This window comes from Dama dama, chromosome 12 (genome assembly GCF_033118175.1).
Source record: "Dama dama isolate Ldn47 chromosome 12, ASM3311817v1, whole genome shotgun sequence".
In the NCBI taxonomy this organism is placed as follows: domain Eukaryota; kingdom Metazoa; phylum Chordata; class Mammalia; order Artiodactyla; family Cervidae; genus Dama; species Dama dama.
The window spans coordinates 85,623,580-85,650,475 of NC_083692.1; the positions used below are offsets into that span (position 1 = coordinate 85,623,580).

Here is a 26,896-nt window from a genome sequence, read left to right on the forward strand (position 1 = left end):
ATTCAATGACATAAATCAAAGCGAGATCCTCTATGACCCACCACCTAGAGTAATGGAAATAAAAACAAAAGTAAACAAGTGGGACCTGATTAAACTGAAAAGCTTTTGCACAGCAAAGGAAACTATAAGCAAGGTGAAAAAACAGCCCTCAGAATGGGAGAAAATAATAGCAAATGAAACAACTGACAAAGGATTAATTTCCAAACTATACAAGCAAGTCAGACAACTCAATACCAGAAAAATGAACAACCCAGTCAAAAAGTGGGGAAAAGACTTAAACAGACATTTCTCCAAAGACGACATGCAAATGACTAACAAACACATGAAAACATGCTCAACATCGCTCATTGTTAAAGAAATGCAAATCAAAACCACAATAAGATATCACCTTACACCAGTCAGAATGGCCATCATCAAAAAGTCTACAAACAATAAATGCTGGAGAGGCTGTGGAGAAAAGGGAACGCTCTTGCACTGTTGGTGGGAATGCAAATTGATACAGCCACTATGGACGACATTATGGTGATTCCTTAAAAAACTAGGAATAAAACCATCATACGACCCACTCCTAGGCACATACCCTGAGGAAACCAAAATTGAAAAAAACACATGCATCCCATTGTTCATTGCAGCACTATTTACAATAGCTAGAACTTGGAAGCAATCTAGATGTCCAGAATAAAGAAGTGGTGGTACATACACACAATAGAGTATTACTCGGCCATAAAAAGGAATGCATTTGAGTCAGTTCTAATGAGGTGGATGAACCTAGAGCCTATTATACAGAGTGAAGTAAGTTAGAGAATGATAAATATCATATTCTAACACATATATTTGGAATCTAGAAAAATGGTACTGAAGAATTTGTTTACAGGGCAGCAATGGATAAACGGACATAGAGAATAGACTATGGACATGGGGAGGGGGAGGAGGTGGTGAGATGTATGGAAAGAGTAACGTGAAAACTTACACAACCATATGTAAAATAGATAGCCAACAGGAATTTGCTGTATGGCTCAGGAAACTCGAACAGGGACTCTGTATCAACCTAGAGGGGCGGGGTGGGGAGGGAGATGGGAGGGAGATTCAAAAGGGAGGGGATATATGTATACCTATGGCTGATTCATGTTGAGGTTTGACAGAAAACAACAAAATTCTGTAAGGCAATTATCCTTCAATTAAAAAAATAAGTTAAAATAAAAAATATACAAAAATGTGTTAGATGCCATGAAAGCAGTACTCAGAGGGAAATTTATAGCAATAAATGCCTATGTTAAAACAAAGAAATATTTTAAATGAATAATTTAGGAACTTCCCTAGTGGGCCAGCGGTTAAAACTCTGTGCTTCAGTGCAGGCAGCACAGATTCCATCTATGGTCAGGGAACTAGGGTCCCACATGCTTCACAGCCAAAAAATAAAATAATAATAATTTAGCTTTACACCTTAAAGAACTAGAAGAAGAAGAACACAATAAACACAAGGTGGAAGAAAATAATAAATATTAGAATGAAGATAACAAAGTTAGAGCATAGGAAAACAGAATAAGTGAAAATAAAGTTAGGCGTTTGAAAAGACCAACAAAATTGACAAATTTTTAGCTAGAATAACACAGAAACAGAAAGAGGAGACTCAAATAACTAAAATCAGAAATGAAAATGAGGACATTACTACCTACGTTACAGTAATAAAAATAACTATAAAAGAATACTATAAACCATTGTATGCCAAAAAATTAGATCTAGATGAAATGTACAAGTCCCCAGAAACACAGATATCAAAAACAGACTCAAGAAGAAATAGAAATAGAAAATCTTGATAGACCTATAGCCAGTAAAGATTGAGTCAGTAATCAAAAACCCCCTTCCCAAGAAAGAAAAGCTCAGGACTAGATGGCATCACCAGTGAATCTACCAAACATTTAAAGAAAAATTAATACCAATACTTCACAACTCTTCCAAAAGACAGAAGAGGAGGGAATACCTCCTAATTCATTCTATGAGGTCAGATAAACACATTTCAAGAAAAATTACAGCTCAATATCCTTTATGAATACAGATACAAAAGTCTTTAAGAAAATACTAGCAAACAAAATCCATTGCCATATTAAAAAGAATAGACACTATGTCCAAGTAGGATTTATCCCAAGAATGCAAGTGTGAATCAGTATAAGAAAATCAATCAGCATAAAACACATTAATAAAAGAAATGAAAAAACCATATTATCTTCCCAACTGATGCAGAAAAATCATTTGATAAAACTCAACACCCTTTCATGTTTGAAAAAAATGCAGAAAACTAGAATTGATTGGCACTTTCTCAACATAAAAAAAGAACCCACAACTAGCATCATACTCAATGGTGAAAGATTGAAAGCTTTCCCCCTAAGATCAGGAACTAGATAAAGATGATCACTTACTTTCTCCCCTGCTATCCAACATTTACTGGAAGTTCTAACCAGGGCACTAAGGCAAGAAAAAGTAATTAAATGCACCCAAAAGGAAAAGAAGTCAACCTATCTCTATCTGCAGATGACATGATCCTATATAGAGAAATTCCAAATAATCCACAGAGCTACAATAACTATATAGTACTATATAGCAACTACACAAATTATAATAAATTCAGAAAAGTTGCACAGTAGACAAAATCAGTTATGTTTCTAAATATCAGCAATGACCAAGCTGAAAACAATTCCATTTACAATAGCATTCAAAAGAATCAAGTACCTGAGAATAAATTTCCCCAAAGAGGTGAAAGATTTTTACACTAAAAATATAAAATATTGTTAAAAGGCATTAAACAAGACCTAAATAAACAAACAAAAAAAAATCATTTGTTGATGGAATATTTCTATTTTAAGACCCAGGATATCTACAGATTTAATGCAATCCCTTTTAAAATTCAAGCAGTCTTTTTTTTTTCCAGGAATGGAAAAGCTAGTTCTCAAATTCATATGGAATTGCAAGTTTCCCTGAAAGAGCAAAAACAATCTTAAAAAAAAAAAAACAAAGTTGGGGAACTCACACCTCCCCATTTCAAAACTTATTACAAATCTACCGTAACCAAAATAGTGTCATAATCAGTTCAGTTTAGTCACTCAGTCATGTCCGACTCTTTGCAACCCCATGAACCGCAGCACACCAGGCCTCCCTGTCCATCACCAACTCCTGGAGTCCACCCAAACCCATGTTCATTGAGTCAGTGACGCCATCCAACCATCTCATCCTCTGTTGTCCCCTTCTCCTCCTACCCTCAATCTTTCCCAGCATGAGGATGTTTTCCAATGAGTCAGCTCTTCGCATCAGGTGGCCAAAGTACTGGAGTTTCAGCTTCAACATCAGCCCTTCCAATGAACACCCAGGATTGATCTCCTTTAGGATGGGCTGACTGGATCTCCTTGCAGTCCAAGGGACTCTCAAGCATCTTGTCCAACACCACAGTTCAAAAGCATCAATTCTTCGGTGCTCAGCTTTCTTTATAGTCCAACTCTCACATCCACACATGACTACTGGAAAAAACCATAGCCTTGTCTAGAGGGACCTTTGTTGACAAAGTAATGTCTCTGCTTTTTAATATGCTGTGTAGGTTGGTCATAACTTTCCTTCCAAGGAGTCTTTTAATTTCATGGCTGCAATCACCATCTGCAGTGATTTTGGAGCCCAGAAAAATAAAGTCAGCTACTGTTTCCACTGTTTCCCCATCTATTTGCCATGAAGTGATGGGACCGAATGCCATGTGTCATAATAGCACAGGGATAAACATGTAGATCGATGGAGTAGAATTCAGAGTTCAGAAATAAACTCATTTATCTATTGCCAGTTGATTTTCAACACTGGTGCAAGAACATTCATTGGGGAAAAATAATCTCTTCAACAAATGGTGCTGGGACAACTAGATATTCAACTACAAAAGAGTAAAGTTCAACTCCTACCCACTCACATACAAAAATTAACTCAAAACGGATCAATGACCTAAGTATTAATCTAAGAGTTCATACCACAAAACTGTAATAAAATATACACTATCATATGTATCTCGGAAAGCAAGGACTAAAGAAAGAATTTTCAAATGAACAATTCAAGAACTTTGCCAGACTATAGAGGAGATATTTTGAATATTCTCTAATAATGCTATACAGCTTTGACCCTGTATAATCATAGAAAACCTCTTTAAAGCTGCAAGTAACACAAAGCTATCATTTATTAAGCCCTTAGTATGTACCAGTCCCTTCACATATGCTATTCTTTTTAAACTTTTCAATTCACCCAATATCAACAGGTATTCTACATCATCGAAAAAAAAAAAAAAATAGAAGGTACAATCTAGAATTCCCTCAATTTTTTTTGCTACAGAACCTACAAGCTCCCCTTTATCTGAGCCCATTCTTTCTCCTTCCCTCCTAGTGCAATAAAGGAGGTGTTAATCTTTTCATCTATAGAAAAAATAAATACTCTACCAGAACTCTAGATCTCATTTGCTCCATTTCACCCTCCTACCCATCTTCAGTCTCTCCTTTTCTTCTGGCTCCTTCTCATCAGCTCCTGAACATGAGTCTCACCTATCCCAAAATAACAAGTATTTCCCTAGGCTTTACTTACCCTTCCAGATAATCATCTTTTCATCTCATTCTAGTCTGTTAAGTATCTCAAGAATTGTCTACATTTTATATTGCTATTTTCTTATATCAACTTATTTGTCCAGTATGCCTTCCTCATCAACACCTCTACCACAACCATTGTTGCACCAACTGAGAAAAGGTCTTCAGTCTTCATCTCAATTTCCCAATTACAACAGTGCCAATTCCTCCTAAAGACTTTAGCTCAAACTGAAAGTACTGGAGGCAGATGTTGTTACTGAGGCTGCCCGGGGATGTTCCTGAGCAAATGGCTTGGGATAAGATACTGAGCTTTGCAGGAGAAGTGGGGGCCGTGGAGAAAGGCAGTGAAAAACGAGAAGCAGGGAGGGATGGACCACCTCCCCCGCGAGGGGCGCCCCATCAGCAAGTATGTTCTTGAAATGACAAAAAAAGCAGGGTTCTTCCAGGCTCCACATTTGCCCCTTTCATCGTGAAGGAAGAACAGCTGAAAAGAATAGATGTTTTGAATACTGCTGTGAAGCAGAAGGAACCCAAGACAATGTTTTAGTTAAATAAGTAAAGGAGAGGAAAAAAAGGAAAGGAAGCCCAAAGCCCAAAGTACCAGTGGCAAGTATCCACCAGGGAAGATGAGCATGATGAGCAAGATCCCAAAGATGGCAAATTCTTCTTTCTTTAAATACTTTTCCTTTGGCTTCTATTTTGGAGAAGAAAATGGCAACCCACTCTAGTATTCTGACCTGGGAAATCCCACAGATAGAGGAGCCTGATGGGCTACAGTCCATGGGGTCACAAAGAGTTGGACATGACCGAGCGACTTTCCCTTCACTTCACTTGACTTCTATTTAACTACACTTTCCCTAGTATGCCTCTTACTTCTCTATTCTTGCCCCTAGTTGCTTTAGGAGCTCCTTTTCCTTATTTGTCTTTTTAAATTGGAGTTCCTTAAGCCTTAGTTCTAGGCCTTCTTCTCTTCTCTATATATTACATAGAGAATCCTGCTATTTCAATGGTTTAAATTTCCATTTATACACAGATAGCTCCCAAATACTTATATTCCCAGCTATTTCTTAAGCTTTAGACCAATATATCTAACTGGTACATGTCTCATAGGCATCTTAAATATATCAAAAAATAGTATTTCCTAAATCATCTCATCCATAAATTTGCTTACTCTTAAACATACTGAACCGAGAACAGCCAGATGTTCAGGCTGGATTTGGAAAAGGCAGAGGAACCAGAGATCAAATTGCCAACATCCGTTGGATCATAGAAAAAACAAGAGAGTTCCAGAAAAACATCTACTTATGCTTTATTGGCTACACCAAAGTCTTTGACTGTGTGCATCACAACAAACTGTGGAAAATTCTTAAAGAGATGGGAATACCAGACCACTTACCTGTCTCCTGAGAAATCTGTATGCAGATAGAGAAGCAACAGTTAGAACCGACATGGAACAACGGACCAGTTCCAAATTGGGAAAGGAGTACGTCAAGGCTGTATATTGTCACCTGTTTATTTAACTTATATGCAGAGTACATCATGTGAAATGCCAGGCTGAGTGAAGCAGAGGCTGAGTGAAGCAGAGGCTGAGTGAAGCACAGGCTGGAATCAAGACTGCAGGGAGAAATATCAAAAACCTCAGATATGCAGATGACGCCACCGTTATGGCAGAAAGCGAAGAGGAACTAAAGAGCATCTAGATGAAGGTGAAAGAGGAGAGTGAAAAAGCTGGCTTAAAATTCAGCATTCAAAAAATGGCTTCCAGGCCCATCATTTCACAGCAAATAGATGGGGAGACAATGGAAACAATGACAGACTTTATCTTTTTGGGCTCCAAAATCACTACAGATAGTGACTGCAGCCATAAATTAAAAGATGCTTGCTCCTTGGAAGAAAAGCTATGACCAACCTAAAGAGCATATTTGCTATCAAAAGTCGGTCTAGTCAAAGTTACAGTTTTTCCAGTAGTCATGTATGGATATGAGAGTTGGACCATAAAGAAAGCGGAGCACCGAAGAATTGATGCTTTTAAACTGTGATGTTGGAGAAGACTCTTGAGAGTCCCTTGGACTGCAAGGAGATCAAACCAGTCAATCCTAAAGAAAATAAACTGAATATTCATTGGAAGGACTGATACTGAAGCTGAAGCTCCAATACTTTGGCACCTGAAGCAAAGAACTGACTCATAGGAAAAGGCCCTGATGCTGGGAAAGTTTGAAGGCGGGAGGAGAAGGGGACGACAGAAGATGAGATAGTTGGATGGCATCACTGACTTGATGGATATGAGTTCGAGCAAGTTCTGGGAGTTGGTGATGGACAGGGAAGCCTGGTGTGGGGCAATCCATGGGGTTGCAAAGAGTTGTGAGCAACTGAACTGAACCTAATGTGTTGATATTATTGAGCACTCCTTTGTCTTAGACATCAATCACCAAGTTCTATTGATTCTTAAATCCTAAATATTCTCTTAAACTCAACTACTTATTTCTATTCCCTTTGTTACCTTCTAGATCCAGAACATCATCTTTAACCAGATTCCTATAGTCTCCTAATTGACCTCTACTCCCAATCTTGTTCCCCCCTTTATGTACCCTGCAGCCAACTAGAATGACTTGTTAGAAATGCTTAAAATCATTTAAAATATTCTTATGGTCTTTAGGACAAAGTACAAACTCCTAAACACAACTGAAATTCCTGGACATTGTATATAAACTAGATATAAGAAGACTCTTAAAGGTGGACAAAATAAGGCATACTGGCTAAAGACCTCTGAACCCAAGAAACGACATGGTAGTGCCTTCTCCATGGACTTCCCTGGTGGCTTAGATGGTAAAGAGTCTGCCTACAATGCAGGAGACCTGGGTTCAAACCCTGGGTTGGGAAGATCTCCTGGAGAAGGAAATGGAAACCCACTCCAGTATTCTTGCCTGGATAATCCCATGGACAGAGGAGCCTGGCAGGCTACAGTCCATGGGGTCACAAAGAGTTGGACACAACTGAGCGACTTCACTTGCAGTGCATTCTCCAGATTTCCTTCTTTGGCTCATATGCCCCAGACTTGGAGCTGAAGAAGTTGACAACTCTGAAAAAGGAGGCAGCACATACACAAAAACCCCATAAAAGCCATTCCCTTTAGCCAAAGGATCTGGGAAGGGGCAGGCTAACAATGCAGAAAACTTTTAGATAGTAACCATTCTATTCCAGCAAAATAATACAGAAAAACTGTGACCTCCAGTCCAACTATCTTTACCAGCAAAACCCAAGTAGGGATGCTGCCCTCACCAGCATCTCTGGATGCTGCCAGAGAAAGGGGAGCAGGAAGCCAGAAATTTCATCCCTGATGTGTGTACTGAATAGTGGAGACCATGTGGACAGCCTGGACTTCTACCTTTATTCAGCAGTAGTAAGTCATCCTTCCTGCTCACCACTACAGTGGTGAAAAAGGAGGCCTAGTGGAGAGTCAGAATGTTCACCACTAACTTAGCAGGAATGATAATCAACTGATGTCAACACCAAGATGACAGAGATGTTAGAATTATATGACAAAAATGTTAATGTAGCCATCATAAAATGCTTCAGTGAACATTATAAATATGATCAATATAAAGGAAAAAGTATAAAATCTCCCCAAAGAAACCAAAGATATAAAGGAGTACCAAATGAAAATTTTAGAATTGAAAAATAAAATAACTGAAACAAAAAGCTAAGTGAACAGTCTCAACAGAAGAATAGGGGGCAGGAGGCAAGGAACAGAGGAAAGAATAAGTAAACTTGAAGACAGAGTAATAGAAATTACACAAATCTGAATGAGAAAGCAAACCAAAAAAATAAATGAAGAGAGCCCCAGAATCCACAGTACTATAATAAAATTACATGCCTGTCACTGGAGTCCTAGGAAGAGAGATTAAGGTAGAGTTGAAAACGTGCTCAAAGGAATAATGAATGAAAAGTTCCCAAATTTGGCAAAACCCATAAGCCTATAGATACAAGAATCTGAACAAATTCCAAATAGGATAAATCTAAAATAATCCACACCAAGACATATTACAGCAAACATCTCAAAATTAAAGTCAAAGAAAAATCCTTGAAAGCAGTGGGAAAGAAGTGACATCTTACCACCAAGAAAAGACAAAACAAATGACAGTGGATTTCTAATCAATTATACTTCTGTATTTTAGCAATGACCATGTGAACACTGAAATTAAAATACCATTCCAAGTTGTTAAAAAATGAAATAAGTATAAACCTAGCAAAATGTAAGAAGTCTTGTCTACAGGAGACTCAAAGTACTAATGAAAGAAATTAAAGATCCAAATAAATGGAAAGACAGATTGTGTGAATGGATTGGAAGATTCAGTAAAGATGTTACTCACCTCTAAACTGATATCTAAGTTTGATGCAGTTTCTAACAAAATCCCACAAAAATTTTTTTTGTAGACATAGGCAAGTTTTTTATAAAATTTACATGGGAAGGCCACAAAGCTAGAAAAACTATTTAAAATAAGAGAAAAAAGGGAGAGGGACTTCCCTGGTGGTCTAGTGGTTAAGACACTATGCTCCCAAATGTAGGGGGCATGGGGTCGGTTCCTAGTTGAAGAACTAAGATCCTGCATACCCCATCGTGTGGGGGAAAAAAAAAAAAAGGAAGAAATAAGAGAAATTCATTTATTTAATTTCAAGATTTATTAAAGATAGTAATCAAGACTGTATGTTATTGGCAAAGGGATAAACACTAAACCAATAGAATAAAGTATTCAGAAATAAATAGATCTCTGCATACATGCCTAATTGATTTTTTAAAAAGATACAAAAGCAATTCAATGGCAGAAAGATAGACTTCTCAAAATATGGTGCTTAAGCAACTGAACATTCATAGATTAAAAACAAACAAACCCTCAACCTTAGCTTCACACCTTATATAAAAATTAACTCAAAATGGATCATAGACTTATAAGTAAAATGTAAAACTATAAAACTTTAGGATAAAAACATAGGAGAAAATCTTTTGGGTACAAGGCTACAGAGCTCTTAGTCTTGACACCAAAGGCATCATTCATAAAAGGATTAACTGGACTTCATCAAAATAAAACTTGTGCCCTACAAAAGACTATGTTAAAAGAATGAAATGAAGGGGGCAAAGTATTTGCAAACCACATATGCAACAAAAAAGACTAGTAACTAGTATGCATAAAGAGCTCTCAAAATTCAACAGGGGGAAAAAAGGAAAAGGAAATAAGAAAGAATCCAATGAGAAGACAAAATACACAAAGTGACATTTCACCAAAGAGAACATAGTGATGGCAGATAGGCACATGAAGACGATGAATAACCATTATGAAAATGCAAATTAAATCTACCATACCCATTATGAAAATGCAAATTAAATCTACAATACATACCCATTAGAATTTCTAAAAAAAAAAAAAGGATAACAGCACCAATGCTGACAAGGATAAAGAGAAACTGAATCGTTTACATATTCCTGGTGGGAATGTTAGATGGTATGACCTCTATGGAAAAGAGTTAAGAGAGTTTCTTTGAAAACTAAACACACAGCTTCCATACAATCTAGTTATTGCACTCCTGGGTATTTATCCCAGAGAAATTAAGACTTACGTTTACATAGAAAGCTATATAAGAATCTTATACAGCTTTATTTGTAATAGCCAAAAACTGGGAATAACTCCCATGTCCTAGAATGGGTGGAATGGTTAAACCCTGGTATACCTGTTTCATGAAATACTACCCAGCAATGAAAAGGAGGGAGCTATTGATACAGCAACCAGGGTGAGTCTACAGATAATTGTGCTGAGTGAAATTAGGCAATCTCAAACATTTACAATTACACAATTCCACTTATGCAAAATTCTTAAAAGACAAAATTATAGAAATGTAGAACACAATCATTGTGTCAGGGGTTAATGAAGGATTGGGGGCTGGAGAAAAGTGTGGCTATAAAAAAGGCAAGATGAAGGATCTTTGTGCTGATAGAAATGTTCTGAAGATTGACTGTATCAATGTTAATATCCTGGTTATGATATTTTACAATAGTTTTGTAAGATCTTACCATTGGGGGAACTGATGTAGGGTGTACAGAATTTCTCTGCATTATTTCTTACAACTACTGTGAATATACAAGTATCTCAAACTAAAAATTTCAGTTAAAAAAAAAGAGAATAAACTGGGGAAAATATCTGTAAGCAAGCATATAAGGCATAGGATAACAAAGTCATTTTACAAAAAGCTTTAAAATAAACATTTCTTAAAGTTTTAGTAAAAAGCTTTTTAAAAAGCTTTAGTAAATTAATAATTAAAATAGTAAAAGTTTTCCAGAATGATAGGGAAACAGATGTGTATATATAATTCAAAAAAGAAATACAAATTACTATTAGAATTTGGAAAAAGAAACATTTATCAGCATTCAAAGGAATACAAATTAAAACTTTAATAAAGTATAATCGTCTTTCTATGAAATTGGCAAAAAAATAAAACCCTAAATTTAAAAAATATATCCAAAGGTGACTAAGTTGCATGAAAAAGTGCTCTTGTATACTCCTTGGAGTATGTAAATTTGCTAGTGTTAACTGTAAAAAACGTTTCTAAATTTTGACTTAGTAACCCAAATTCAAGAATCCATCTGAAGAAACATAAAAATGTCGTCAAGGATGTACAATCAGTAATGCTCACCCCAGCTTTGTTTGCAGTAGAAAAACTTGGAAACAAGCCCATGTTTAACAATAGGGAATGATTTTACAATTTATATATAGCACATACAAATGGAATTATCTAAAAAATATGCTTTTAAGAACACTTACTGACAAGAAAATGTTCAAGATATATTAAGTAAGAAATATACACTAATTTGTCACTAAGTGATTCTCTTTGGGTCACGGGTTTACAGATTTAAATTTTTTTGTTTCTACTCTTGATATTCCAAATCTCAGAGTGGGAAGGGTAAGACACGAAGCATAAAGACTCTCAAAGAAAAATCTGTAAATTGGTTTTATAAATGTTTTAAATTTCTACATGGGAAATTCAAAATACAAACAGTAAGCCTGAAAAAAATATTTGTAAGACTATGACACAAAATTCTAATTTCCTTATTATATAAAAGGTTGTATGCATCACTAAGAAAGAGCAAACCATAGAGAAATAGACATGAACAGACTATTTCCACAGATAAAATATAAATAGGAAAAAATGTTCAACTCATAACTAAGAAATATACTATAATGTATATTATACAATAACTAGCTGGCATTTTTTCATTTATCAGATTGGACAAATGTAAAAATTTGACAAAGTATCTCACTTTCAAAGGTGTGAAAAAACCAGCACAACTGAAAGTGCATGTCTACCCAAAAAAACATGCACATGGATGTTTATAGCAGCTTTATTCATAACTGCCACATCTTGGAAACAGCCAAGATATCCCTTCAACAGGTGAATGGATAAACTGTGGTACATCTGTACAATGGAATACTATACAGTACTGAAAGAAATGAGTTGTCAAGCCACAAAAAGACATGGAGGGGCCTTAAATGCATATTGCTAAGTGAAAGAAGCCAATCTGAAATGGTTATGTACTATATGATTCTAATTATATGATATTCTGGAAGAGGCTAAAATATACAGTAAAGATACCAGTACTGCCATGGGCTGGAGCAGAAATATCACTTTGCCAGCAAAGGTCCATATAGTCAAAGCTATGTAGTCACGTAGGGATGTGAGAGCTGGACCACAAAGAAATTTCAACACTCAAGAATTGATGCTTTCGAATTATGGTGCTGAAGAAGACTCTTGAGAGTCCCTTGGACTGCAAGGAGATCAGATTAGTCAATCCTAAAGGAAATCAACCCTGAATATTCATTGGAAAGATCAGTGCTAAGCTCCAATACTTTGGCCACATGATGCAAAGAGCCGACTTATTGAAAAAGGTGGGATGCATGAGACAAGTGCTCGGGCCTGGTGCTGGGAAGTCCCAGAGGAATCGGGTGGAGAGGGAGCTGGGAGGGGGGATCGGGGGTGGAGAATACATGTAACTCCATGGCTGATTCATGTCAGTGTTTGACAAAACCCACTGCAATGTTGTGAAGTGGTTGGCTTCCGGCTGATAAAATAAATGAAAAAAATAATAATAAAATAAAAAAAAATAAAAACAAAACAAAAAACAAAAACAAAATAAAAGCAATGTGAAGATATTCGAAAAAAAAAAAAAAATAAAAAGACCCTGAAGCTGGGAAAGATTGAAGGCAAAAGGAGAAGGGGGCAGCAGAGGATGAGATAGTCCAATAGCATCACCGCCATGAATCTGAGCAAACTCTGGAATAGTGAAGGACAGAGGAGCCTGGCATGCTATAGTCCATGGTGTTGCTAAGAGTCAGACACTACTTAGCTACTGAAAAACAAATGGAGGGTTGGGAGAAGGAGAGATGAGCAGATGATGCACAGGCATTTTTTTAAGATAGTGAAACCATTGTGTATGATATTGTAATGGTGAATACGTGGCATTTTACATTTGTCAAAACTGAAAGAAAGTACAACACAAAGAGTGAAACTTAAGGTACTATGGACTTCAGTAATAATAACATATTAACATTGGTTCATCAATTGTAACAAATGTACCACATTAACATAAGCTATAAAAAATAGGGGAGATATGGGGGGATGAGAGCAAGGAATGTAGGAACTTTGTACTCTTTTTAAATTTTTTTGCAAGCCTACAACCGCTCTAACAGAATAAAGATCTGATTTTTTTTTAAAAGATCTGATTTTTAAAAACTGGTCCCATTGGAGGATTCTATGAACTAATTGTTCTGAAAATTATTAAACATAGAGGAAGATTCAAGCACGTGATGCCTTTTCAACACACTGGACCACTGGGGACTCAAACAACATATGGGAGGCACTTTCGCGTTATAAGACATATTTCAGCTAATAAAGGGAGGAATGACATCCCCTTTTTAAACACCTGATCGATTAATCTATCCATGTAATAATCATCAAAGGCTGCTAAAAATATAAAAACAGACATACCAGACTGACAACACATCTTGACAAGAAACAAAACAATCAACCTGAGTCTGACAAAGCCTCTCTAGATCTAACTACCAACTTACCAAAAACATACTAAATGGCACTATGGGGATACAATCAGCCAAATCCATGCTGTGTAAAACCACAGGTCCAATGACCAATTTCTTTGACAAATTTCAAGAAGGGGAAAAAGAAGAGGTGTAGGTTAAAAGAGGTTTAAGTCAACTAATCTCGATGTGTAAACGTTATTTGGATCTATTTAGTTTGTTTCAAACAAACTAAATTTTTTATTATAATTTTATTTATTTACTTATTTTTGATCTTCGTTGCTTTGCACAGGTGTCCTCTGTGACACGCAGGGGCTACTCTCTAGCTGTGCCTGCACTTCTCACTGTGGTGGCCTGTCTTGTTGCACAGTTTCACTAGCGAGCACACAGGCTCAGGAGCTGCAGCAGGTGGGCTCTAAGGCACGTGGGCTTTGCTTTAGTAGCTGTGGCACACAGCCTCAGCAGGTGCAGCTCATGGGCCCTAGACGGGGGCTCAGCAGTTGCGGCACACAGGCTTAGGTGCTCGGGGGCATGTGGGATTTTCCCAGACCGAGGATCAAATCCACGTCCCCTGCATTGGCAGGTGGATTCTTATCCACTGCACCACCAAAGTCCAGGCTGATAACATTTTAAAATTATTACGCAATCAGAAAGTTGAACATTGACTAGATTTGATGATGTAAAGAATTATTAAACTTTCATGTGTGGTATTTTTGGTAGTGTTTTTTTAAAAAGCTTATAGAGCTTCACACTGTCGTATTTACAAATAAAATGAAAACGTATCTGGTACTTAATCCAACATAAAATAGGAAAGAGAAAAGGGGGTTAGGTGAAATAAAATTAGTCATTAGTAGATAATTGTTGAAACTGGATGCTGGGTACATGGGTTTATTAATCTGTTTACTTTTGCACACGTTTAAAATTTTCCATAGCAAAATTATTTTAAAAAAATAAGCAACAGTGGACTTCCGTGGTGGTCCAGTGGTAAAGAAATCCCCTGCCAGTGCAGAGGACACAGCTTCAATCCCTGGTCCAGGGACATCCCACGGGCTGTAGAGAAGCAAAGCCCGAGTGCCACAAGTACTGAAGCCCTTGCACTCTAGGGCTCACACACCGAGACTACGAAGACCACATGTTGCAAATATTGAAACCCACTCTAGAGCCTGTACTCCACAACAGGAGAAGCCACTGCAATGAGCAGCTTTTGCACTGCAACTAGAGTAGTCCCGACTAGTCACAACTAGAGAAAGCCCTCACCCAGCAACGAAAAGCCAGCACAGTCAAGAGTAATAAACAAATCAATGATTTTATAAAATAAAATAAGCAACAGTAGCAAACAGTAAAAGTGTTATGAAACAAAAGTTTTATACTCCTTTTTATAATACAGGTAGCTGTGTGGGAGCTATTTTTGATCCCTCCTACTCCCCCAGTCACCATATCCATTCAATCACCAAATCCTGTTGATTCTACCTCTTAACTATCACTTCTTCCCATCCAGTCCAAGCTAAATTTGACCTGTGCAGAGTACACTTCTACTTCTGCCTACTTTCAAAACTGTAGCCAGAGTGGGGTTTTTTAAGAACACAAATCTGATCATATCTAGCCTTTGCTTAGAATCTACTGATGACTTCATACTATCAGATAAAGGCTAAAATTATTCAATATGCAATTTGAGGATTTGCAAGATCTAGTCCAGCCCCATGTACCTTACCAGCTCCATCTGGAGGTGCTCTCTCCTACCTTTCTTTCTTTCTTTTTTTAATTTCATTTATTTTAATTCTCCCCTACCTTTCTATACTCTGGCTGCTTCTTGAACTTGCCATTACTCATTCTCACCTCATAGCATTTACACATGCTCTTCCCTCTAGCTGGAATGCCCCCTTCTTCCTTACATACAACCTTATCCTACAGATCTCACTTTAAATGCTACTTTCTCTGGGTAGTTTTCCCATAGTTTTGATAACAACTTATCAAAATTGAAATTTAAAAACTGCTGAAGTTATGTCTCTTTGATGCTATAATTTCAAAGAGAGAAGGAACTAAACCCTACTGTTGCATTCCCAAAGTCTAGCATTTTGTCCTACACAAGGTCAATAAATGTTTATTAAACTATAAATGACTGGGTTGCACTCCCAAAGTCTAGCATTTTGTCCTGCACAAGGTCAATAAATGTTAATTAAACTATAAATGACTGTCCTGATAAATGAATAAATAAATTAAATACTTCGTAGCTCAGTCGGTAAAGAATCTGCCTGCAATGCAGGAGATCTGGACTCGATTCCAGGGTCAGGAAGATCCCCTGGAGAAGGAAATGGCAACCCACTCCAGTATTCTTGCCTGGACAATCCCATGGACAGAGGAACCTAGCAGGCGACAGTCCTTGAGGTCACAAGAGTCTGACATGACTTAATGATGAAACCACCACAAATCATGCAACAGAATTACCTGTACCATAATTACAAAATTACAGTTAACCTTAATGGTGTTAGTCATGTGTGTGTGCATGTGAAGTCACTTCAGCTCTGACTCTGTGCAACCCCATGAACTATATAGCCTGCCAGACTCCTCTGTCCATGGAATTCTCCAAGCAAGAATACTTGAGTGGGTTGCCATGCCCTCCTCCAGGGTATCTTCCTGACCCAGGGATCGGAACTGCATCTCCTGAAACTCTTGAACTGCTGGCGGATTCTTTACCATTGAGCCACCAGGGAAGACCATGTTAGTCATACTCCCAAATACAAAATTTGGAAAGCTTCCATGTATATGTGTATAAACTAACAAAAGGAGAAAATAAGTGAGAATGATCACATTACAAATCCAGGTTACAGTCCTTCACTGACACTTCAGAAGTATTTAACAACAAAGGAATAGGGATGTATCTTAATATATCATCCACCTTTCAAAGGTGGCACATATGTACTCAGATAGTAGTTTTGATACAAGCTCCAATTATGCTATTTAGACAGAATACTCAGATCCTCTAAAAGAGAAATAAGATAGCATATCCTAAAATTTTACATTTATATGCAATTATTTAAAGCCAGCTACTCTGGAGAAGGGAATGGCAACCAACTCCAGTATTCATGCCTGGAGAATCCCATGGACAGATACCTGGTAGGCTGCAGTGCAAGGGGTTGCAAAGAGTTGGACACGACTGAGTGACTAACACGACTACTACGACATATATAGTGGACTGCACAGTCTCTTAAGTCTTATAAAATGGAAGAATTTACTAACCTATCAACTAAAATCAAAGTTTAAACACTTTAAAGATTAGACACTCATAACTTTTAAAATTAATGAGAGAAACTACAAACTCCTGAATCAAATTTTTATTTTAAATTGTTAGGTTTCAGTGCATATGAAAATTTTTCATAACACATGACATATAAAGATGTTAACACAGTAAACTACAATAGAAAATATTTTCATACAACTTTTGAATCACTAATATGCTTATTTCTCCCACAAATGAATGCACAGTTAGCCTGAATCATCTTTGTCATGAGTATCAAGTATGTGTAAAATTTTTATATTATTATTTATTAACTGCTTAAGGAGGTTGTGAGTTTCTTCTCCATGACCAACACATAGTATTTTTTTCAATGTACGGACTACTACAGTAGCTTTCCCTCTCATCTCTGATGGAACATATTTTATATCTAAATATTCAGATAATTTATATCTAGAATTATACAGCATGTTAATAACAGTTACAATGTCATAAATTCCACCACTGCTTCGTCCTTGTGGTAACATCTGGGATTTATACATTTTTTCTAATTTATGTTCTGCTGCTACTGCTAGAGCAAGGCTTCGTTTTAGGTGTTCTTTAGAGGCTCGAATGTCCGCTCTATATTCTGGCTTGTAGCTCTCAGGAAGAGGTATGTGATGCAACTGTGAATTAATATCTGCAATTCTTTTCAAAACGTCTTCATTATACACATCATGTGATTCAAGATAATCCATTCCATTGTCACCTGAGAGCTGAGGAACATCTTCTTCTTCCATGACGGTATCAAAGTCAGTGCTCCTACTTAAAGAGGTGACGTCTTGGCTTGGTTCAGTAACACTTGGCACTTGCTTTGGTGCCTCAGTGCGACGTTCAGTTGGCTCTGGCTCTGGCTCTGGCTCTGGCTCTGGCTCTGGCTCTGGCTCGTCTTTCTCAATATAAGGCTCTTTTGCATGTAAAACAACAGAAACATTATTTGGTTTAATCGACCAGAATGCTGTGCTTTTAGTACGTTTTTTCTTGTCTATTTCCAGTGTGAAGCCCCTAGTAGGGAAAGTTGTAGTTTCTTCACTGACAGGATTGATTAAAACATCATTGTCACCTGGACTTACATCATGTGTATAATTTATCTCCTTAACTCTTGATACTCTCGGTCCTATGGAATTAACATTATTTGGAGACTTTGATTTTTTCTGACGACCTGGCTCCTTAGTGGGAACACTTAGTATTAGGTTCTGTAAAACTTGTACATAATGATTCAAGTTTTGTTCTTCATCAGGCGTCACAGTTACTCCTTAAGGAAAAAAAAAAAGTAACATTTATTATTATATATGACATACTGACAGTATTTACTCACCTAAATTTACTTCATATGCTATCACTTAAAAGTTGAGATAAAGAACCAAGAAATAAAGCACCTCTGACACCATCAACTCTCACCTAAATGAACAAAATTATTTTTTCAGATTCTTATTAAAATACATGAGCAAGATTACTGTAAAAGTTGCATATTAACACAATTCTGTATATCACTTTGCTTTTACTCTCTCATATAACTTGTGATTCAGTAGGTAGCTTATTAAAAAAAAAATTCTTGGTTATGTTCTCTTACACAGGGGTGGGTTATAGTAGACTCACAGTGGCTCATTAGAGCCAATTAAACTTTAATGAACTTCATGAGCCAGATGGTAAACATATACATCATTAAAAATTAAATTCTGTATTTACAATTAAGTAAATATATTCATCAAAACAAGGTAATAAATATTCAAAACTCATCCTTTCTTATTATTTTATCTTATCTTACTATTATTTATGCTCTTGAGGTTATTTATATCTCAGTTCAGTTCACGTCAGTCGCTCAGTCATGTCCGACTCTCTGCGACCCCATGAATCGCAGCACGCCAGGCCTCCCTGTCCATCACCAACTCCCGGAATTCACTCAAACTCATGTCCATCGAGTCAGTGATGCCATCCAGCCATCTCACTCTCTGTCATCCCCTTCTCCTCCTGCCCCCAATCCCTCCCAGCATCAGGGTCTTTTCCAATGAGTCAACTCTTCACATGAGGTGGCCAAAATATTGGAGTTTCAGCTTCAGCATCAGTCCTTCCAATGAACACTCAGGACTGATCTCCTTCAGGATGGACTGTTGGATCTCCTTGCAGTCCAAGGGACTCTCAAGAGTCTTCTCCAACATCACAGTTCAAAAGCACCAATTTTTCAGAGCTCCACTTTCTTCACAGTCCAACTCTCACATCCATACATGACCACTGGAAAAACCATAGCCTTGACTAGATGGACCTTTGTTGGCAAAGTAATGTCTCTGCTTTTTAATATGCTATCTAGGTTGGTCATAACTTTCCTTCAAAGGAGTAAACATCTTTTAATTTCATGGCTGCAGTCACCATCTGCAGTGATTTTGGAGCCTAAAAAAATAAAGTCTGACACTGTTTGCACTGTTTCCCCATCTATTTCCCATGAAGTGATGGGACCAGATGCCATGATCTTGGTTTTCTGAATGTTGACCTTTAAGCCAACTTTTTCACTCTCCTCTTTCACCTTCATCAAGAAGCTCTTCACTTTCTGCCATAAGGGTGGTGTCATCTGCATATCTGAGGTTATTGATATTTTCCCGGCAATCTTGATGTTATAAATGCTATATAGTGGTTGGCTTCCCAAGTCACTTAGTGGTAAAGAATTTGCTTTCCAATGTAGGAAACGTGGGTTCAATCCCTGGATCAGGAAGATCCCCTGGAGTAGGAAATAGCAACCTGCTCCAGTATTCTTGTCTGGAAAATTTGTATCTAGTACGTTATAAATCCTATATAATGGTATGCCTCTGTTTATCTCTTTCACCTCCGTGTTGAGTGATGTCAAGTAGGTCGAGTAGGTCATGTGAAATCGACCATGGTGAGAGTATTTATACCATGTAAATGGGCAAATGCTGTAAGTCAGGGTGTACTCATCTCTCAGAAAAGCCAGTTGTTAAACATTTACCAGTATATCAGTCGGACACAACTTAGCAACTAGAACATCACCACTCCTTTCAACCCAGAAAAGATCTAATTACAGCCTGTGAGTCATATCCACCCAAATGTTTTTATAAATAAAGTGTTTGTTTTTTTTAACTCAAGACAGTCTTGCTCCTTTGTTTATGTATTGTATACAGCTGCTTTTGGCTGTTCAGTAGAGCTGAATAGCTGGAACAGAGACTTTATGGCCTAGAAAACTATCTGGGCCTTTACAGAAAAAGTTTACTGATTTCTGGTTTAAATCATCAACATTTTACTCTTACAATAAAATGGCAGTCCTATTTACACTGGTATTTTGTAGCATCTTCTCATTTCCAATGTGGAAAACAGAAAAGATTACTGAATAATATACTCTGAAATTCTGTTCAACTCCCCTACTCTAGAGTCAGAAGTTTTTTAAGTGCTAGAATCTTGTATTACAAGTAATTTTGAATTTATTTTGCCACTATTATGGATATAAATTGATTTAATTCAAGGAGGTAAGTTACTTTTTCCCAGACACTAATGAATAAGTTCTAACTGAACATTCCCTCTGCAGGCAAATGAAATAGCAAACTTTCTGCCCAGGAGGCACTTTTATTCAGCTCTTTAGCAAGCACAAAGTAGTCCCCAAATGCTTTTCCTCCTCTCTTTCTTAACTCACCTGTTAAATTTAGACCAGATGGAATTTTAGTCAAACTTGAAAGCATATTTCTAAATTTAAAAAAAGTCTTAATCATAAGTTTAATAGGCAATGTCATAGTGGAAAGATATTAGACATGTCTGCTAGAGATCTAGATTCTAAAAGCAGACTCTGCATTTTATGTCATGTTTAGAAAAGTCTGGCATATTTCAAGATCCATTTGATGATAGGTGAAAAAAGAAAGAGAACATAGATTTATTTGTATATTATCCTCATAATTTTTTATGAACCAATGATATAGCATCATACATTTGTCTGGGAATTGAGAAATTTTAATGATTAGAAGGATAACATTATCAAATTCATGTGGGCATTTGCCCCTGAGGAGAGAGAATGGGACTGAAGTTGGACATTAAAGGGGTCTCTGGACTTATCTATAAACTTTTACTCTCTAAGCACAGACACCCAATCATTTAACACAGTAAACAATTAAAGGCCATACTTTTTAAAGAAAATAATTATTTATGTATTCTTATGTGTATAAATTAGATTAGGTCCAGTAGACAGAGTACCAGAAGAACTATGGATGGAGGTTAGTAATATTATACAGGAGGCAGTGACCAAAATCATTCCAAAGAAAAAGAAATGCAAGAAGGCAAAGTGGTTGTCTGAGGAACCTTTACAAATAGCTGAGGAAAGAAGAGAAAAAAGGCAAAGGACAAAGGGAAAGATATATCCAACTGAATGCAGAGTTCCAAAGAATAGCAAGGAGAGATAAGAAGGGCTTTTTCAATGAACAATGCAAATAAATAGAGGAAAACAACAGAATGGGAAAGACTAGAGAACTCTTCAAGAAAACTGAAGCTATCAAGGGACTATTTCATGCAAGAACGGGCACAATAAAGGACAGAAACAGGAAGGACCTAACAGAAAAAGAAGAGATTAAGAAGAGGTGGCAAGAATACACAGGAGAATTATACAAAAAAAAAAAAAAAACTTAGTGACTCAGATAACCACAATGGTGTGGCCACTCACCTAGAGCCAGACATCCTGAAGTGTGAAGTCAAGTGGGCCTTAGGAAGTATTACTACCAAGAAAGCTAGCAGAGGTGATGGAATTCCAGCTAAACTATTTAAAATCCTAAAAGATGATGCTGTTAAAGTATTGTACTCAATATGCCAGCAAATTTGGAAAACACAGCCATGGCCCCAGGACTGGAAAAGATCAGTTTTCATTCCAATCTCAAAGAAGAGCAATGGCAAAGAATGTTCAAACTACCATATAATTGTGCTCATTTCACATGCCAGTAAGGTTATACTCAAAATTCTTCAAGCCAGGCTGGAGCAGTGTGTGAACCAAGAATTTCCAGATATACAACCTGGGTTTAGAAAAGGCAGAGGAATCAGAGATCAAATTGCCAAAATGCTTTGGATCATAGAGAAAGCAAGGGAATTCCAGAAAAAAAAATCTACCTGTGCTTCACTGACTAGGCTAAAGCCTTTGACCTTGTGGATCACAACAAACCATGGAAAATTCTTAAAGAGTAATACCAGACCACCTTACCTGTCTCCTGAGAAACCTGTTTGTAGGTCAAGAAGCAAACAGTTAGAACTAGACATGGAACAGCTGACTGGTTCAAAATTGGGAAAGGAGTATGACAAGGCTGTATATTATCACCCTGCTTATCTAACTTAAATGCAAAATACATCATGTGAAATGTCAGATTGGATGAATCACAAGCTGTAATCAAGACTGCCCATAGAAATATCAACAACCTCATATACGCAGATGATACCACTCTAATGGCAGAAAGTAAAGAGGAATTAGAGAGTATCTTGATAAGGGTGAAAGAGGAGAGCCAAAAAGCTGGCTTGAAACTCGACATTCATAAACCTAAGATCATGCCTGCACATCCCATCACTTCATGCCAAATAGAAGGGGGAAGAGGAAGCACTAACAGATCTTAACTTCTTGGGAACAAAATCACTGCATGGTGACTGCAGCCATGAAATTAAAAGGCACTTGTTTCTTGGAAGGCAAGTTAAGACAAATCTAGACAGTATATTAAAAACCAAAGACCTCACTTTGCAGACAAAGGTCCATTTAGTCAAGGCTATAGTTTTCCCAGTAGTCATGTATGGATGTGAGAGTTGGACCATAAAGAAGGCTGAGTGGTGAAGAATTGATGTTTTCAAATTGTGGTGCTGGAGAAGACTCTTGAGAGTCCCTTGGACTGCAAGGAGATCAAACTAGTCGTCAATCCTAAAGAAAATCAACCCTGAGTATTTATTGGAAGGACTGATGCTAAAGCTGAAGCTCCAATACTTGGACCACCTGATGCAAAGAGCTGACTCAATGGGAAAGACCCTGATGCTGGGAAAGATTGAGGGCAGGAGGAGAAGGACAAGATGGTTGAATGGCATCACTAACTCAATTGACATGAGTTTGAGCAAATTCCAGGAGATAGTGGAGGACAGAGGAGCCTAGTGAGCTGCAGTCATGGGGGTACCAAAGTTGGACCCAACCTGGTGATTGAACAACAGCAAATATTTATAAAATGCATTGTCCTGAATCTAGGGGTTTTTCTGAAGGAAAATGCTAAGGAAAATTAACTTGTGACCTAGTGCAGTGAAAAATTATCTTTCATTCTGGTTCTGGTTCTACCACTTTCTAGTATTACGACCTTATTTCTCTACTACTAAATTACTACCTACTAAATTTCTCTTAATATTTACTTAACTATAAAATTAAGATACTAAATCTGCCCTTTATCTCATAGGCTTAAAAATATTGGTCATTTGAAAACACTTTAGGGGGCAGTCCTAAGATGGCACAGGAATAGGACGGGGAGACCACTTTCTCCCCCACAAATTCATCAAAAGAACATTTGAATGCTGAGCAAATTCCACAAAACAACTTCTGAATGTTTGCAGAGGACATCAGGCACCCAGAAAGGCAGCCCATTTTCTTCGAAAGGAGATGGAGAAGTCTTGAGGCTACTGTAAGAATCAGACTGAAAACCAGAGGCAGGAGGCTTGAATCCAAAATCTGAGAACACCAGAGAACTCCTGACTCCAGAGAACATTAATCGATAGGAGCTCATCAAAAACCTCCATACCTACACTGAAACCAGGCACCACCCAAGGGCCAACAAGTTCCAGAGCAAGACATACCACACAAATTCTCCAGCAACATAGGAACATGGCCCTGAGCTTCAAATACAGGCTGCCCAAAGTCACACCAAACCCACTGACATCTCAAAACTCACTACTGGACACTTCATTGCAATCCAGAGAGAAAAAATCCAGCTCCACCCACCAGAACACTGACACAAGCTTCTCTAACCAGGAAACCTTGACAAGCCACCCGTCCAACCCCACCCACAGCGAGGAACCTCCACAATAAAGAGGAACCACAAACTGCCAGAATACAGAAAGACCACCTCAAACACAGCAATATAAACAAGATGAAAAGGAAGAGAAATACTCAGAAGGTAAAGGAACAGGATAAATGCCCACCAAACCAAACAAAAGAGGAAGAGATGAGGAACCTACCTGATAAAGAATTCAGAATAATGAGAGTGAAAATGATCCAAAATCTTGAAAACAAAATGGAGTTACAGATAAATAGCCTGGAGACAAGGATTGAGAAGATGCAAGAAATATTTAATAAGGACCTAGAAGAAATAAAAAAGAGTCAATATATAATGAATAATGCAATAAATGAGATCAAAAACACTCTGGAGGAAACCAACAGTAGAATAATGGAGGCAGAAGATAGGATAAGTGAGGTAGAAAATAGAATGGTAGAAATAAATGAAGCAGAAAGGAAAAAAGAAAAAAGAATTAAAAGAAATGAGTACAACCTCAGAGACCTCTGGGACAATGTTAAATGCCCCAACATTCGAATCATAGGAGTCCCAGAAGAAGACGACAAAAAGAAAGACCATGAGAAAATACTTGAGGAGGTAATAGTTGAAAACTTCCCTAAAATGGGAAAGGAAATAGTCACCCAAGTCCAAGAAACCCAGAGGGTCCCAAACAGGATAAACCCAAGGTAAAACACCCCAAGACACATATTAGTCAAATTAACAAAGATCAAACACAAGGAACAAATATTAAAAGCAGCAAGGGAAAAACAACAAATAACATACAAGGGGATTCCCATAAGGATAACAGCTGATCTTTAAATAGAAACTCTTCAGGCCAGAAGGGAATGGCAGGACATACTTAAAGTGATGAAAGAGAAAAACTTACAGCCCAGATTACTATACCCAGCAAGGATCTCATTCAAATATGAAGGAGAAATCAAAAGCTTTACAGACAAGCAAAAGCTGAGAGAATTCAGCACCACCAAACCAGCTCTCCTACAAATGCTACAGGATCTTCTCTAGACAGGAAACACAGAAAGGGTGTATAAACTCAAACCCAAAACCACAAAGTAAATGGTAACAGGATCATAGTTATCAATAATTACCTTAAATGTAAATGGGTTGAATGCCCCAGCCAAAAGACAAAGACTGGCTGAATGGATACAAAAATAAGACCCCCATATATGTTGTCTACAAGAGACCCACCTTGAAACAAGGGACACATATAGACTGAAAGTGAAGGGCTGGAAAAAGATATTCCACACAAACAGAGACCAAAAGAAAGCAGGAGTAGAAATACTTATATCAGAAAACACAGACTTTAAAATAAAGGCTGTGAAAAGAGACAAAGAAGGACACTACATCATGAACAAAGGATCAATCCAAGAAGAAGATATAAGAATTATAAATATATATATGCACCCAACATAGGAGCACATCAATATGTAAGACAAAAGCTAACAAGTATGAAAGGGGAAATTAACAATAACACAATAATAGTGGGAGACTTTAATACCCCACTCACACCTATGGACAGATCAACTAAGCAGAAAATTAACAAGGAAACACAAACTTTAAATGATACAATAGACCAGTTAGACCTAATTGATATCTATAGGACATTTCACCCCAAAACAATGAATTTCACCTTTTTCTCAAGTGCACATGGAACCTTCTCCAGGATAGATCACATCCTGGGCCATAAATCTAGCCTTGGTAAATTCAAAAAAATTGAAATCATTCCAAGCATCTTTTCTGACCACCATGCAGTAAGATTAGATTTCAATTACAGGAGAAAAACTATTAAAAATCCCAACATACGGAGGCTGAACAACACATTACTGAATAACCAACAAATCACAGAAGAAATTAAAAAATAAATCAAAATATGCATAGAAATGAATGAAAATGAAAACAACCCAAAACCTATGGGACACTGTAAAAGCAGTTGTAAGGGGAAGGTTCATAGCAATACAGGCTTACCTCAAGAAACAAGAAAAAAGTCAAATAAATAACCTAACTCTACACCTAAAGCAACTAGAAAAGGAAGAAATTAAGAACCCCAGGGTTAGTAGAAGGAAAGAAATCTTAAAAATTAGGGCAGAAATAAATGAAAAAGAAACAAAAGAGACAATGGCAAAAATCAACAAAGCCAAAGGCTGGTTCGTTGAGAAGATAAATAAAATTGACAAACTATTAGCCAGACTCATCAAGAAACAAAGGGAGAAGAATCAAATCAACAAAATTAGAAATGAAAATGGAGAGATCACAACAGACAACACAGAAATCCAAAGGATCATAAGAGACTACTATCAGCAACTATATGCCAATAAAATGGACAACTTGGAAGAAATGGACAAACTCTTAGAAAAGGACAACTTTCCAAAATTAAACCAGGAAGAAATAGAAAATCTTAACAGACTCCTCACAAGCACAGAAATTGAAACTGTAGTCAGAAATCTTCCAGCAAACAAAAGCCCAGGACCGGACAACTTCACAGCTGAATTCTACCAAAAATGTAGAGAAGAGCAAACAACTATCTTACTCAAACTCTTCCAGAAAACTGCAGAAGAAGGTAAACTTCCAAACTCATTCTATGAGGCCACCATCACCCTAATACCAAAACCAAACAAAGATGCCACAAAAAAAGAAAACTACAGGCCAATATCACTGATGAACATAGATGCAGAAATCCTTAACAAAATTACAGCAAACAGAATCCAACAACATATTAAAAAGATCCTACATCATGACCAAGTGGGCTTTATCCCAGGGATGCAAGGATTCTTCAGTATCCACAAATCAATCAATGTAACACACCACATTAACAAATCAAAAGATAAAAACCATATGATTATCTCAATAGATACAGAGAAAGCCTTTGACAAAATTCAACATCCATTTATGATAAAAACCCTCCAGAAAGCAGGAATAGAAGGAACATACTTCAACATAATAAAA

General features: G+C 37.2%; 1 protein-coding gene across 1 annotated transcript in view; it reads right to left on the minus strand.

Moving 5' to 3' along the window:
* Positions 1-17,161: 17,161 nt before the first annotated feature.
* The window catches only part of SPESP1 (sperm equatorial segment protein 1), a 130,519-nt gene continuing 120,784 nt past the window's right edge, over positions 17,162-26,896 (minus strand). The window contains exon 2 of the mRNA XM_061158324.1: positions 17,162-18,204. Within this exon, the coding sequence (XP_061014307.1) occupies positions 17,162-18,204 (1,043 nt within the window). The remainder of the gene's footprint in view (positions 18,205-26,896) is intronic.